This window comes from Centroberyx gerrardi, chromosome 17, assembly GCF_048128805.1.
Source record: "Centroberyx gerrardi isolate f3 chromosome 17, fCenGer3.hap1.cur.20231027, whole genome shotgun sequence".
NCBI lineage: Eukaryota > Metazoa > Chordata > Actinopteri > Beryciformes > Berycidae > Centroberyx > Centroberyx gerrardi.
The window spans coordinates 4,810,527-4,823,882 of NC_136013.1; the positions used below are offsets into that span (position 1 = coordinate 4,810,527).

The 13,356-nt window shown below is 42.3% G+C and overlaps 1 protein-coding gene across 4 annotated transcripts in view; it reads left to right on the top strand.

The window, feature by feature from the left end:
• The first annotated feature begins 149 nt into the window (after nt 1-149).
• The window catches only part of loxl3b (lysyl oxidase-like 3b), a 30,203-nt gene continuing 16,996 nt past the window's right edge, over nt 150-13,356 (top strand). For 3 of the 4 annotated variants that reach the window (XM_078289538.1, XM_078289535.1, XM_078289536.1), the window contains exons 1-5: nt 150-381; nt 4,674-5,030; nt 5,777-5,940; nt 8,474-8,691; nt 12,573-12,638. In XM_078289538.1, the coding sequence (XP_078145664.1) occupies nt 4,682-5,030; nt 5,777-5,940; nt 8,474-8,691; nt 12,573-12,638 (797 nt within the window). In that variant the 5' untranslated portion in view covers nt 150-381; nt 4,674-4,681. The remainder of the gene's footprint in view (nt 382-4,673; nt 5,031-5,776; nt 5,941-8,473; nt 8,692-12,572; nt 12,639-13,356) is intronic. The other variant, XM_078289537.1, reaches the window with a different exon arrangement.

A 13,356-nucleotide genomic window follows, 5' to 3' on the forward strand; every position in this document is an offset into this window, starting at 1 on the left:
TGCATGAAAGAGGCAGTGTGTTTCCAGGGAAAAACCCAGCCCCCTTACAGTCCAGAAGTCACCTCCTCCTCCTCCTCCTTCCTCTCCTCCTCCTCCTCCTCCTCCTCCTCCTCCTCCTCACGGAAGGCTGTACAGCTGGCAATTTACGGACAAAAAGGCTGAAAGGCGTAATTGGCTGTTGGGTTAGGTGGACCTCTGCCCCGCAAATTGGATCCTTTTTTTATTGGGGGAAGATGAATTAGCGCTGGTTTGGGATATTTATTTTTCTTTTGTCTTGGAGGTTTCAGTTTATGAACCTCTGGATAACCAAAAAAAAAAAAAAAAGATCTCCCCCCCCCCCTCAGTGGAACCGTTATAACCCCCTTATACTGGAAACATAAGGTAAGAAATTGTTTTTAGTGAATTATTATTAGCCCAAGTGAAGTGAAATGTCAGGAGGGAGTCGTGATTCAGTTGGGAAAATGAACTTTTTTTTTTTACAAGTGATTTCGGTGTGATTCAACATTTAAACTCTCTTATTTGGAAGAAAAGACTAAGACAGATATAATAAACTTATCCTATGGTTTGGTTATTAAAAGATCTGTGTACAGTAGGTTATATAATGTATTGCCATAATGCTTTAATAATTCTTAAGGCAGCTTTGTGCTATAATGTTGCTTTATATTAAATCAAACTCCATCTGCAGCAATACTTCTATAATTTCCAGTTGCTATTTAAACAGAGACTCTTTCTCTGGGCAATTTCAGGATGCAGAATATTAAATGTGAGGAATGTTACAACAGGAAACAAAATATCTCCCCTTTGCCAAATAGTGACCTGGAAAAAGAGTATGAATGGCTTTCAGTGGCCGACCTGGTGCCATATAGGCTAATATCTGACGGTCTGGGTCAGGCTGTAAAATCCCAAATGCATCTCCATCAGTGGAATCAGCCATGCAAATGAGAACTGTTGAATTTCACTGTTGTGTCTGGAAAAGAAAGAAAGATTTGATCACTGTGTTCTGGTTTTAGATGTGTCTCTGAACCCTTTTAGAAATGGTTTCTTCACTTCTCGCTCTAGAAAGCCAAGAAATCCCAAACTATAATTTCTCCGAATTTCCGGGAAAGATTCAGCCACCCATGTGTTTCCCTTTTGAACTCGGTGCTGGGCGATAATTCGATATTATCGTTTATCGTCTTTCAGTGGAATCATATCGTGATGATATGGTGATTCTGGATATATTCTGCTGTCTAAATTGATGATAACAAGCAAATTTGATTTAAAACATGAAACATTTTATGGAATATTATGTGGAAATTTCAGTTTTGTTTGATATCACACCTAACATTACCATTTGGTTCAATGGGATGAACATTAATTGGATTATTTAACGTGATTTTGCATTATCTGAGCCATATCGTGATATATCGAGCAAAATCCTTATGATGTCATGATATTGATTTCAATCACATCGCCCAGCCCTATTTTGAACTACTTCATTTTTTGTTTCCTGATGTGAAATATTACTTTGCTTCTCTGCATTCTACTTAATCTGATGTCCATAGTTTAAATGAACAGCAGTTTCAGAGAGTTGACTTGAGGACAAACATCCTGCAGCAAGGCAGTCAAAGCTTTTGTGTTGCTGAGGAATTCTCACTCCCGGTTGGTTTCAGTTTACAAAAGCAAACAAAGTGAGATGCAGACTTCTGGCATTGATTAGCAGATGTGTTCAGGGGTTAGTGTGCGGTGTGGTGGGAATATGTGCATCATGGCGGATACTGTGATGGACAACAAAGTGTCGGAGCAAACAGCCACACTGAGCTACAGAATTGCTGCCTGGTTGATTTGCTCCTTTCACACGACCTGATCCATGAGCACATTGGTATGGAGAGTCTCCGCTTCGGTGAGGGGCGAGAGAGGAAGAGAAACAGTTGAGTGTGTGTGAGAGAGAGAGAGAGAAAGAGAGAGGGACTCGGTATGAATTGGGGTTAGACCGATATATTGGTTTGCCGATATTGGCCTTTTATTAAATATCAGATATCGGTCGGTCATGTCGTCCAGCTCCGATACTGATGTAGGTGCAGTGGGTCAACCTGCCTCAAAGAAAAAATACATCCTCAGATTCTCTTATACTATTAGACATCATTAATCTGTGATGTTCAATGCATTGCAGGAGTTATTTTGTGATGAAGTGCCTCGTCTATTTCTACTTCAGTTAGTGTTTTCCTACGTTTCCCAGAATGCCTTTGAACAACCCACAGAGAAGGGGCGTGAACTTGTTGCTTTCAATCAAAGATGAGCGTATGGTCGTATAAATATACTGTAGGTAGATAACTAGTTTGTGGCCATTGGGGTCTTACTCAAAACCTGACATGTCTTTTAGGCTGCATTGCATTCTGGTCTATTTTCTGCTCCTGTGGGTGGAGAAATTGGTCTCTCTCCTCTTCTACGATGGATTTCTCCCTGTATGATTGTTGAGCGTCTCTTGGTGCAAAATGGCGGCTCTAGAAAGAACCCCTCGCTCTTTGATTCTGAGGGACTGACACCAAAACCTGACGTTTACCGCTGATGTTTTAGACAGTGGAAGATTTTCTGCTATCAAACTCCATTGTAGCTGCATTGGAAATATCTTGATGTGACGTCACATTGTCTATGTTTGACCAGTTATCCGCGGGAATAAGACAAATACACCACCAAACAACAAAATGTACCCAGAAATGGATTTTTGGAATGGAACATTGTTAAAATGTTTTAGGGTGGATTTTTCCTTTAATGAGCTTTAGTGTCTAATGATGGTCTAAATGCTTTCAGAGGCTTTTCCACCCTGACGGGAATAAAATACTGGGGGAAACACTGTTTACATGGAAACTGTTGGCATGAAAAAGAAGTTTAAGTTAAAGATATTGAATATTGCTGCAAAACATATGGGTCAAACCTTTCTGTGAATGTGTGTGTCCTTCCATCCACTGTGAAATTGGACTCAGACGACGCAGTCAGTCTCAGACATGTTTTGGAAAGGGGAACTGGAGTTTGCGGTCTCTGTCCAAACACACCACACTACTGTATGTGTGTCTCTGCAGGACAAACCCCCCGCTTGCTGAAAGGCTGGAGCCTGGAAGAAGGAGTGTAGCTGTCAGGTTATCAATAGCAGGCCTATGCAGCTCTCAGGACCTAATGGAGCTGTACAGGAAGGTTTAAGAAAAGGCAGACTGAACAGTTCGTGAATTTTTCAGGGTAAGGGTGCCTTGCTGGGTCAAGCAGATTAGAAATACCAGAACGATTACTCAGAGCAGATAATGAGCCTTTTGGAAAGAATTGGCCTGGCGGACATACTCACATATTTGTTTTTTTATTATAAAACTTAATTCAGGGTTCCTAGGGTTCATGGAAAGCCCGGAAAAATCACAGAGCTTGTAAATAAATGTGTTTTCTAGGCCTGGTGCATATCCAAAAAGGTTGTTCCAGCATATTGATGTTTGTTAAACATCAATATGCTGATAGATCTTGTTTCCTTTGAAGGAATATTAACCCAAAGGACAAACTTCCTAAATAAATCCTAAGTAATAAGTCCTAAGTAATGGAGTATTTGCACACAGACATTGAAAAACACCGGACTTATATCATGGACTATTCATAGAGAAGCTGTGGAATTGGATAAGCATAAATATGCAGCTGTCGATTTCATAAATATCCCAAACATTCAAATATCCTTCTACTTTGTGATCATGTTGGTTATGCGGTCATTGTGGCCGATGTATTTTTAAACGTTCCCTGTTATTCTTCCCACCCATTAGAGTCAAGTAAACACTGACCAGATGGTTTGAATCAGACTGCTGGAGCAACTCTACACTCTGCATCAGTCCTACTCAGTCATCCATGTGCCGCGCATATTTTCAGCTCTTTTGTTTCGGCCCTCTTGGTTTTTAGCTCCGGCTGCCTGCAGAATATATGGAGCCGAGTTTGTAGGAGTGTACCGCAATTTGTTTTGTATGTCTGTGATAATGTGATGGTGCAGTCCAGAGTGGGAAATTACTGCCTGCCAAATGGCTAGAGCATTATCACTGTGGCTGGTAAGTTCGTCCACTTTGACATGTACCAGCCATGTTTTGGAGCTTCTTTTTCATTCTGAAAACCTATTTTTTCAGGTAAAATAGTGAAAGTGTCACTGGTGTATGAAAAGGTTATTTTTCTATCCTGTCCTTTACCCAAAAGTTCTTTGCCTCACAATTAAAACCACTCTTCTTCTACCTAGTCATGGCTTGATACAGATACAAAATATTAGCCCCTTCCTAATATTTAGTTATATCCTCTGTAATCCATGTCTCAATAGTCTTAAAGCTTACAAATCCCTCTTCTCCCATCAAATTCATCTCCCCTTCACGGCTGAAGTCGACTCAAAAGGATTAAATAATTTATGGATCAAACTTGGTTTCACCTGGATTCACCTGGTGCGTCTGCTTCATGCAAACAGCAGGCGTTCCTGATATTTTCTTCACTCTGTGTATTTGAAACACATGGTGAGCAGGCTGGGCTCTCTCTCACTCTCCTCCTAAATTGATAACGACATCTCGTAAAATTTACGTGAATGTGGCCAAGATCTTTTGATTTACTGAAGAGCTGAAGCAACAGAAAGCCTCCTTATTTATCCTTGGGCTTGAGCTGACTCTGCCTGTCTGCTTTTCCTCTGTGTGCAGCTGAAGTGATGGAGAAGTCAAGACGCAGGCACCGGTTAGCCTTCAGCCTCCTGTTCGGGGTGTGGCTGCCTTGCTGCTTCGCCCAGACCACACCGCCGCCCACAGCCACGCCCTCCCCCTCCCCCGCCCCCTCCCCCACCCCCTCCCCACAGCCCCAGACTGAACGCCTAAAGTTCAGGCTGGCAGGATACCCCCGAAAACACAACGAGGGGCGGGTGGAGATCTTCTACAAGGGAGAGTGGGGAACCATCTGTGATGACGACTTCTCGCTGGCGAACGCCAACGTGCTCTGCCGCCAGCTGGGCTTCGTCTCCGCCACCGGCTGGACCCACAGCGCCAAATACGGCAAGGGCCAAGGTGAGAGCTACCTGAGCCACTTCCCCAGATTCACCTACAGGCTCAACACACTGGTGGTGTTTGTTGGTGGAGCTGTATGGTGCTGTAAATGATAATCATGGTGAGACAGAGGTTGAATGGTATTTGTTTTAATCTATTTGGAGGACCAGATGCTGTTTGCCACATCAGAGCTATTCAGATAATGTCAAATAAGTTGCCAGTCACAGAAAAGTATGCCAAGTTAACTTTAAAAGTCTGAAGTTTGGCACTCGTATTGTCCTATTTGGCAACTCCCCCCCTCCGGTACTCCAAGTAGGTCAAACCAAATACTAAGAAAGACTTGCAAATACTATTTGACCAAGACCAGTCATTATGAATACTTTGTTATGTACAAATCTTGACAAAAATACACATAAAACTTATTTGACCAAGTTAACGAGCATTTGATTTGACTTCCCAGCCTTCTAAATAGCCTAAAAATTGGAAACATCTCACCAAAGTGTGGCAAAATAAGAATCCCTCCTGTTTTTATCAATATTTTTAAACACACTGGAACACACTTTACATATTTAAGCATTTAGCTGAGGCTCTTATCCAGCTTATCCTACAGTTAAGTGCAACAGTAGAATAAGCTTCAACTGCAAGAACACCAATGTTACAAGCGACCAAGCACTCCTGCAGGCCTGGACTCACTCCTCTCCCCCGGCCGGCGGCCCGGGACTGGGACTGAGCTGGAGCCACACGCTGACTGTCTGCTGACTCTGCAGGGAAAATCTGGCTGGACAACGTCCTGTGCAACGGAGGTGAGAAGAGCATCGAAAACTGTAAGTCTCGAGGCTGGGGCAACAGCGACTGCACCCACGACGAAGACGCCGGGGTCGTGTGCAAAGACGAGAGGATTCCTGGCTTCGTCGACTCAAACGTCATCGATGTAAGTTACCAAAGTTATGTAAGCAGGGTGTGAATTATTGGGGGATCTGGGGAGATTACATTTTCAGTAATTAGATAAAATAGCCTAATAAAGATGAAAGAAACTAACTTGAGGGTGGTGGGGGTCTATTGTATAAACCCCCCACCACCCCTCCAGTAGATTAAACCATTTCTCTAAACTCTTGCTGTGGCTGTTTTGAAATTTGTGTGTACAATGTTGCATGGTTTAAGTCGGCTGTTTTCTGTTTGAGCATCTATCTCGCTAATTTAGCAACTGTAAGACTTCAGTTTATTGAACTGGAGCATGTATTGGCATTACAGTTTTTGACTATTGAGTCTTTCTTTTGGCAAAAAGAGGGGCTCGGCGTAATTCGCACACTGTATTACCAAGTTGCCAAAATAGTAGAGAGAAAAAGTAGAGATATTTTTTGGCCTGTGTGAGACTTTTAACACTATTTCTCATCCCAACATCAAGCCACAATTGCAGCAAAATGATCATTAAAGTTCTGAGTTAGTTAGGATAATGAGCTGTTATTACCCCATAAATCCTGTTATTGCACTAACACTTTGCTAACCACTTTGCACCAGCAGTCCTACCGCTCCACAGCCTACAGACTCTATAGGGCTGAACCCACATGGGAGACATTTAACGCTCCAGTGCGGCTCCACCTGTAGCTGCTCACCCTCCTGAACACATGGTGCCAGTTAGCTCTGGTCTGTACCATGTGGGTCTGAGCCTGTTAAAAGCAGCAGGTTCTCCAAGTCTGCTGGTTACTGTCTAAGCCTGACAGTCGGTGCATAACAGACAGAAGCAACGCATCCTTTGACAGATTGTTTTAGGGGCTGGTGGAAGCCTCAGGGCTACAGAAGTGGGGTCACGACCTGCAGGTCAGCGGTTCAAATCCCAGGACCGCCTGGGACATTCTGGACTGGGATAAAGGACAAGTGATGTTGTCTTCTCCTTCAGCAGCTACCATGTTTGGGTTGGCCAATATGGACAAATATGAATATCATGATAATAAGCAATTGCGTTGATATATGTAATTATATCTGCTAACATATTCAAAATCACATGTTAAATAATCATTGATCATTTTGAAGTAATATTCCCTAGTTTGTTTCTGATCTGAGATTTTAATTAGTATCTGCTTTTTATCATTAATTTAGATAGCAGAATTGTGTATCACGATAACTTGATACCATTATTAAATCACGATATGATTCTATATGATAAACGATAATAGTGAATTACTGCCCAGCCTGACTGTTGGTGCCTTTTAGCCAAGCGCTGAACCTCCAGCTGCTCCAGTAGTTATTCAGTGTCCAACAGTAGGAGACTGTGGTTGGACTGGACCGCTCCTACGTGTGAATGAACGACTGAATGAATGTGAAGCAAACCCTCCCTGGATAAATAAAGGTTGAAAAAATGGAAGGAAAAATTTCATTTTACACTTAGAAAGCACCGCTGGGTGAGATTCCAGCACAGCATTTTCCAGCTGCCCGACGTTTTCTGTTTGTCTTCTTTGTTGTCCGTTTTTATGACCGACCGGTCCGAGGGGAACAAGGTTAGACTGGGGGCTCGTCTCCACAGATACACTGGGAACAGCTTGAAATTCTGATTGGATAAGGTATCGCTGTTACATATCTGACAAAGAAAAGGGTTTATAAGAGAAGGAGGAGGGGGAGACTTTCAAAAACAGAACTTTTGTCCCTCTTTCTGCCTGTTGCTGCGAGTCAGGCTGTCAAATGTGGCGTCCAGACAACAATCTGAGACCGCAGCCAGCTTATTTTCCACCCAACCGCAGCTGAGGTGACTCACTGCACTACTGGCAATCACAGATAGTCACGTTTACCACTTATGAGCTGTTAGGATTAGATTCCTGCATCCAAAATTACTCTCTGTAATGGCTGTGACTCACGGGATCGTCTGCTACGCTCATTCAAAAGTTTTTAATAGATGTGTTCAGCATGAGAGAATAGAAACAGTCAAAACAGTCAAAACACAGCTTCATTCTAAAGGTTTAATTCATTTGAGCATCTGTATTTCACAACAGACCTGTATGCGTGTGTGTGTGTGTGTGTGTGTGTGTGTGTGGTGATTATCGTAAGGCAAACACCCACCTATATGACAACAAATCTTCCAGAAAAGCATTAATTTATGCTTTTTTCCCCTTTAAAAGACCCCATTCTCATATAACTTACATCAGTTTGATACTACTTACTGTTATGTGTACTATAAATTTACATCATAAAGATTTATGTCAGCATAAAAATGCAGTAAACTGAGTTAAAATGGGTTTATCTGGGTGTGTAATCCAGCAAAGTATTGTGTGTACAGTTCATTTTTTATCCAGTGAATTCAAAATGCCTAATGACAACACACTTTATTTACTGATAATTGGGAATTACTTAATTATAGATGTAAGCCACATTTTATTACAGAGCTACAGATTTTGAGTTTTGAAGCAAATCTAATCCCTGAATTGAAGTAATTGAGAATCAACTGACAGCCATCCCTGATTGGCTCCCACCAGGCGCAGGTGGATGAGAACAGGGTGGAGGAGGTGCGGCTCCGGCCCGTGGTTGTCATGGCGAAAAGGAAGCTGCCCGTCACGGAGGGCGTGGTGGAGGTGAAGTACAAGGACGGCTGGGCGCAGATCTGCGACGTGGGATGGACGATCAAAAACACCCGTGTCGTCTGCGGCATGCTGGGATTCCCACACGAGAGGAAAGTCAACAAGAATTTCTACAAGTAAGTGAATCTCTTGACTTCCATGAGGTAAAAAACAGTGTTTCGATGATGAGATTAAAGCTGCACTAGGCAACTTTGGAACTTGGGGCAGTGGTGGCCTAAAGGTTAGAGAAGCGAGCTTGTGACCGGAAGGTTGTCGGTTCAATCCCCTGGACTGGCAGGATAAATCTGGGTGGGGAAAGTGAAAAGCAGCGCTTGCCCCTCCCTCATTACCACCACTGAGGTGCCCTTGAGCAAGGCCCTTAACCCCAACCCGAAACTCCACCTGAATAAATAAAGGTGGAAAAAAAAAAAAAAAAAAAAAAAAACTTCAATACCCAGAAATCCTGTGCAGTGAGGTCAGTAAACTGCACACGGCAGGCAAATAGGGAGAATCTATGGCGTCTTAATCAGTGGGCATGGGACGCTCTTCTCTATTGCAGCCCCACTTTGTGATTTGGGCTAATAAGACAGGTGTAGTTTAACATAAAAATCTTGCCTAGTGCAGCTTTAAAAGGAATTTATTGCTTGTCTCCTTAGCAGGTCTGGAAAGAATGGAAAAATATTGGACAATTTAACAAAAGGTCAAACAATTTCCAAAGGTTTGGGAAAAACTTTAGACATTCAATATCACTGTGTGATTTGCTTGCCCCTGAGCAAAGCTTTGAATGCCAAGTAATATTATCCACCTAAAGTTATTAAAAAAAAAAAAGACCAAGACCAAAGACCAATAAAGGTGTAACTTAAGGTCTGGAAAAGTAGAGAATGTTAAAATGGAAAATGTGTAGGATCCCTCTTTTTCACATGTTAGTAGGTTGGTTTGGGAGGCGTCCTAGTAGTCGAAAGGTTGCTAGTTCGATTCCCAGCACCGACAGTGGACATTAGGCTACTGACCAAGTGCCTGAGGTGGCCGAGAAAGGACACACACACCACTTTTTGTTCACAGCTTTCTCATACAGTCACAATGGGATGTGTGCTGCAGCCTGTTGGTACTGTATGACACTTCTTTGGTTTCTCTCCAGTCTGGGAAGCTGTTAGTCTTTGTCAGATAAAGACCGGATATGATAGTGAACTTATCCATGGATCTGACTCTCCCTCCCATCTGCCAGCACTGCAGCGCTACAACCAGCACATGTGACCCAGGCAGGAGCATTCGGTTGAGCCTCTGCTTGTTTGTCTTCTGGCTTTTTTTTTTTCTCTTCCATTTGGAGGATGTTTATGTTTTTCTAGGGATAGACAGAAATGCTTCTTTTGTATCCCGGTTGGGGTCACGTATTTCGTGTTCTCGGTTTTTGTTTATTACTTTGCAGAGGGAGCCAGGGAGAGATTGTTAACTGCCTGCGGTGATGGAAAATTACCGACCAGTGTGTGTGTATGTGTGTGTCTTGTCCCATGGGGTTTTCACATCAGCAGTGCTTTGCCTTTGTCTGGTACAGGCTGACAGTTAATTAAAGGCAGAATATACTAGATATCAGGACTCTGGATATGTAAAGACAGGATCTGAATGATGATGCACCAAAGCTTGTTTACTGTACAGATGACTAGAATATTTTGATAAAAAAATAAGACTTTGGTGCTTTCATATTCAGCTATCTGAGCTTACTGTGTGCATAAACGTATGCACACTGGGACAAGAATAGCAAATAATATTGGATATTTGGGTAGAATCAAGCATTTTATGGTCCAATTGCCAATTTTACAAATTCAAAATGTGGGCTGCAGCTTACAGAGTGCTCAGATGTGTTATGAAATTGAGTACGTTGCAGAGTTTGAGGACAGGAGGTTTCATTGGTGGGCTCTCCAGACCTCCAGTTTCCAGTTTTCCCAATATAACCTTCCAATACGACTGCTCACATTCCGGCCTTCGCTCCAGTCCAAGGCTTTTTTTTATTCGTCTCGTGCAGATGGTTCACAGTAGTACGAGGGGAAATGTGTGTTTTCTCTCAGTCGTGTGTGAAGGCTGGGGAGAGGGGGAGAGGGGGAAAGGCCTGTGGGGGGGGGGGGGGGGGGGGGGGGGGTCACACAACGCACAGACTACAACAACTGGAGTGCAGCCAACTTGCATGCATCAATAGTCAAATTGTTCTGTGCTGTCAAAGTTACTGTAAAGCCCCAGTCTCCTTTTTTGGGGGCTTATCAATTATTAGTATGTGTGCAGATGGAGAATAAGCTTTTCATAACTTTCTGACCTCTTCATAACTCTGAATCCAGGCGTAGTTTTCCAGCATTTAGAAATAATATATATTTCTAATAGGGTTCAACAGATATGGGTTTTTGAAGGCTGATACTGATATTTTTGGACTAAAGTTGCTGGTATGTGACTGAAAATTTGTGTGTGTTTCCCCCAGAATGTTATTCTTGTCAGGGTGGAAAAGCCTCTGAAAGCAATTAGACCATCATGGGACACTAAAACTCTCCATTTGAACCCAGACTAATGAAATACTTTTATGGTTAGCGGTTATTTAACCCCCCCAACCCCTCTATCCCACCCACACCTGTTAAATGGTAGGCCTTTAAATGAAGAATTCAATTTGTATAAAACATAATTAAACAATTGCATAATGAAATAAAGTGCAAAGGAAAAATTTCATTGCAGGTTTGGCCAGGGAGGAACCTCCATCAATATCTGCAATGGTCGACATATCCAGCCAATATCTGATATTCAATACAAAGCCAATATTGGCAAACCGATAGATCTGTCCAACCACATTTCTAACAACCTTGATTTCAGAATAAATTGAAAACTCAACAACTTTTTTGTATTTTTGTTAGTCCGTTTACATATTTTGCTCCATCCACTGTCATCAGACTGTAACATGGTGAGAATTAATTAATTGTAATGGTAACAGGCATAACAAGAGACTGGTAGACTGTTATCAAGTTAGATATGCCCAAATGCCCGATGTGTATTCATTGTGTGTGATGAAAAAAGGATGGGTCTGCAGTTTCCAGGTGGCTGGCCAGTAGATAGTAAAGAGATTTTTTCCCACTAATCCCACTTTATCAGTCAGCTGCATGAGACCTTTCAAAACTGTTAACAAATGATTCATGCAGGAGATTTTCTCAGCTTGCCGAATCAGTGCAAAGAATAAATATACGTATACATACAGTACTCTCTGTTTGACAGGTTTTATATCATCCTGTTTGCCTCCCTGTCTGAGTCCATGCCAGTCTGGCTCAAACCTCTCCACTGACATGACACATTTTAACATTATCATGGAGAAGTAAGATATTTGGGATAAAGTAAACAAGCATATAGGCATTTTTAAAAGGTTTCAGGTAGTTGTCATCCAAGTCTATGTGTTGGTGGGAAACAGAAAAGACTGATAGGGATCTTTATGTTCAAAAAAATCAATTAAAAAGAGAGAAATCTGACAGATTTTATTGCACAGATGATCAAAATCTCACTTCAAAACAGCAGTGGCACTGATGGCATTTCCATTGCGCCAACAGCCAATAAATCCTTTATTATTTTTGGCTGATTTGTCTCCATACCTTCCAATTACACGCCTAGATACTTGTGAGGTATTGTCGCTGCTTAATGAGACTCTGTGGCCAACACACTGCTGGATGTTGGATAGCTGAAATAACTCTGTAATTGAGTTTGACATCTTATATTTCGGCGACCTGAAGCAGCTTCGTAACCCGAGCTCTGCAGACCTGAGGAATGTCAAAAATGTCATTCACTGAAGCTGAGACTACAGTACCTTACCTTACAGAAATGTGTGTGTGTGTGTGTGTGTGCAAAATGCGTGTATGCGTTTCTGTCAACTGTGTGTGTGTAAGTGCATGTTTGTGCGTGCGACACAGAGACAGTGTGTGTATATACATAGCATGTGTGTGTGTGTGCATGTAGTGTCTCCCCCTGTATGTGATGGAATTTGGCTGTTTCACCGTTGCAGACGTCTGAAAAAGCGAGCAGCAGAGAAGGTCTCCAGGCCAAAGGTTAATGTTTCGGCCGGTGGAAGGTATACTGTAGCGGGACAACCCACCGTCGATCGACACCCCACCCCCCCACCCCCACCCCCACCCCCCCGCACACTGTATTTCTGACAGTGGGTTTCCTGTAGAAGTAGAAAATAACCATTTCACTCCTGTTTTCAAGCTAGTCCCCCTTCCTCCCTCCTTTCTAATATTGTATTATTAATGTGTGCAGCATGTGAATGGGTTGCGTAGTTTCGTTTTATCCAGTTATAATTCATGGTTGTCTTGTCTGGAGGTTCAGTTTTCTTTTTATGTCTGTTTTGGGGGTGTTTTCTTCTTCTTCTTTCACATTTCCACTCACATGGCACAGATTGTACAGGCTGACACCTGATCAATGGCATATACATAAATATTTCTTACGTTTTCTAACTAGTACATCTAATGCGCAAACCAGTTAAAATTTGAGATTTGTTAATTGGCAAGTACAATAAATATACAAGAATTTGTATATAGAGATATTATCAGCAGAGAAAAGGTTGATTGGGTGTTTTTTATGATTTGGATCCTTAGCTAATGGCGTTTTGATGGGACAGATGTCGTCAATCTGTGCTGCGTGAGTGACCGGGGCTTCATTTTTCCATGGATTAGTGTCTGTCTAATCTAATGCAACAGCTGGAAATCCCATTCCCTATCATGGCATGCTTTTTTGGACGAGGTCAATAACTTAACACCCTGGGTTCTTAAACTAAAATGGTCACAGGC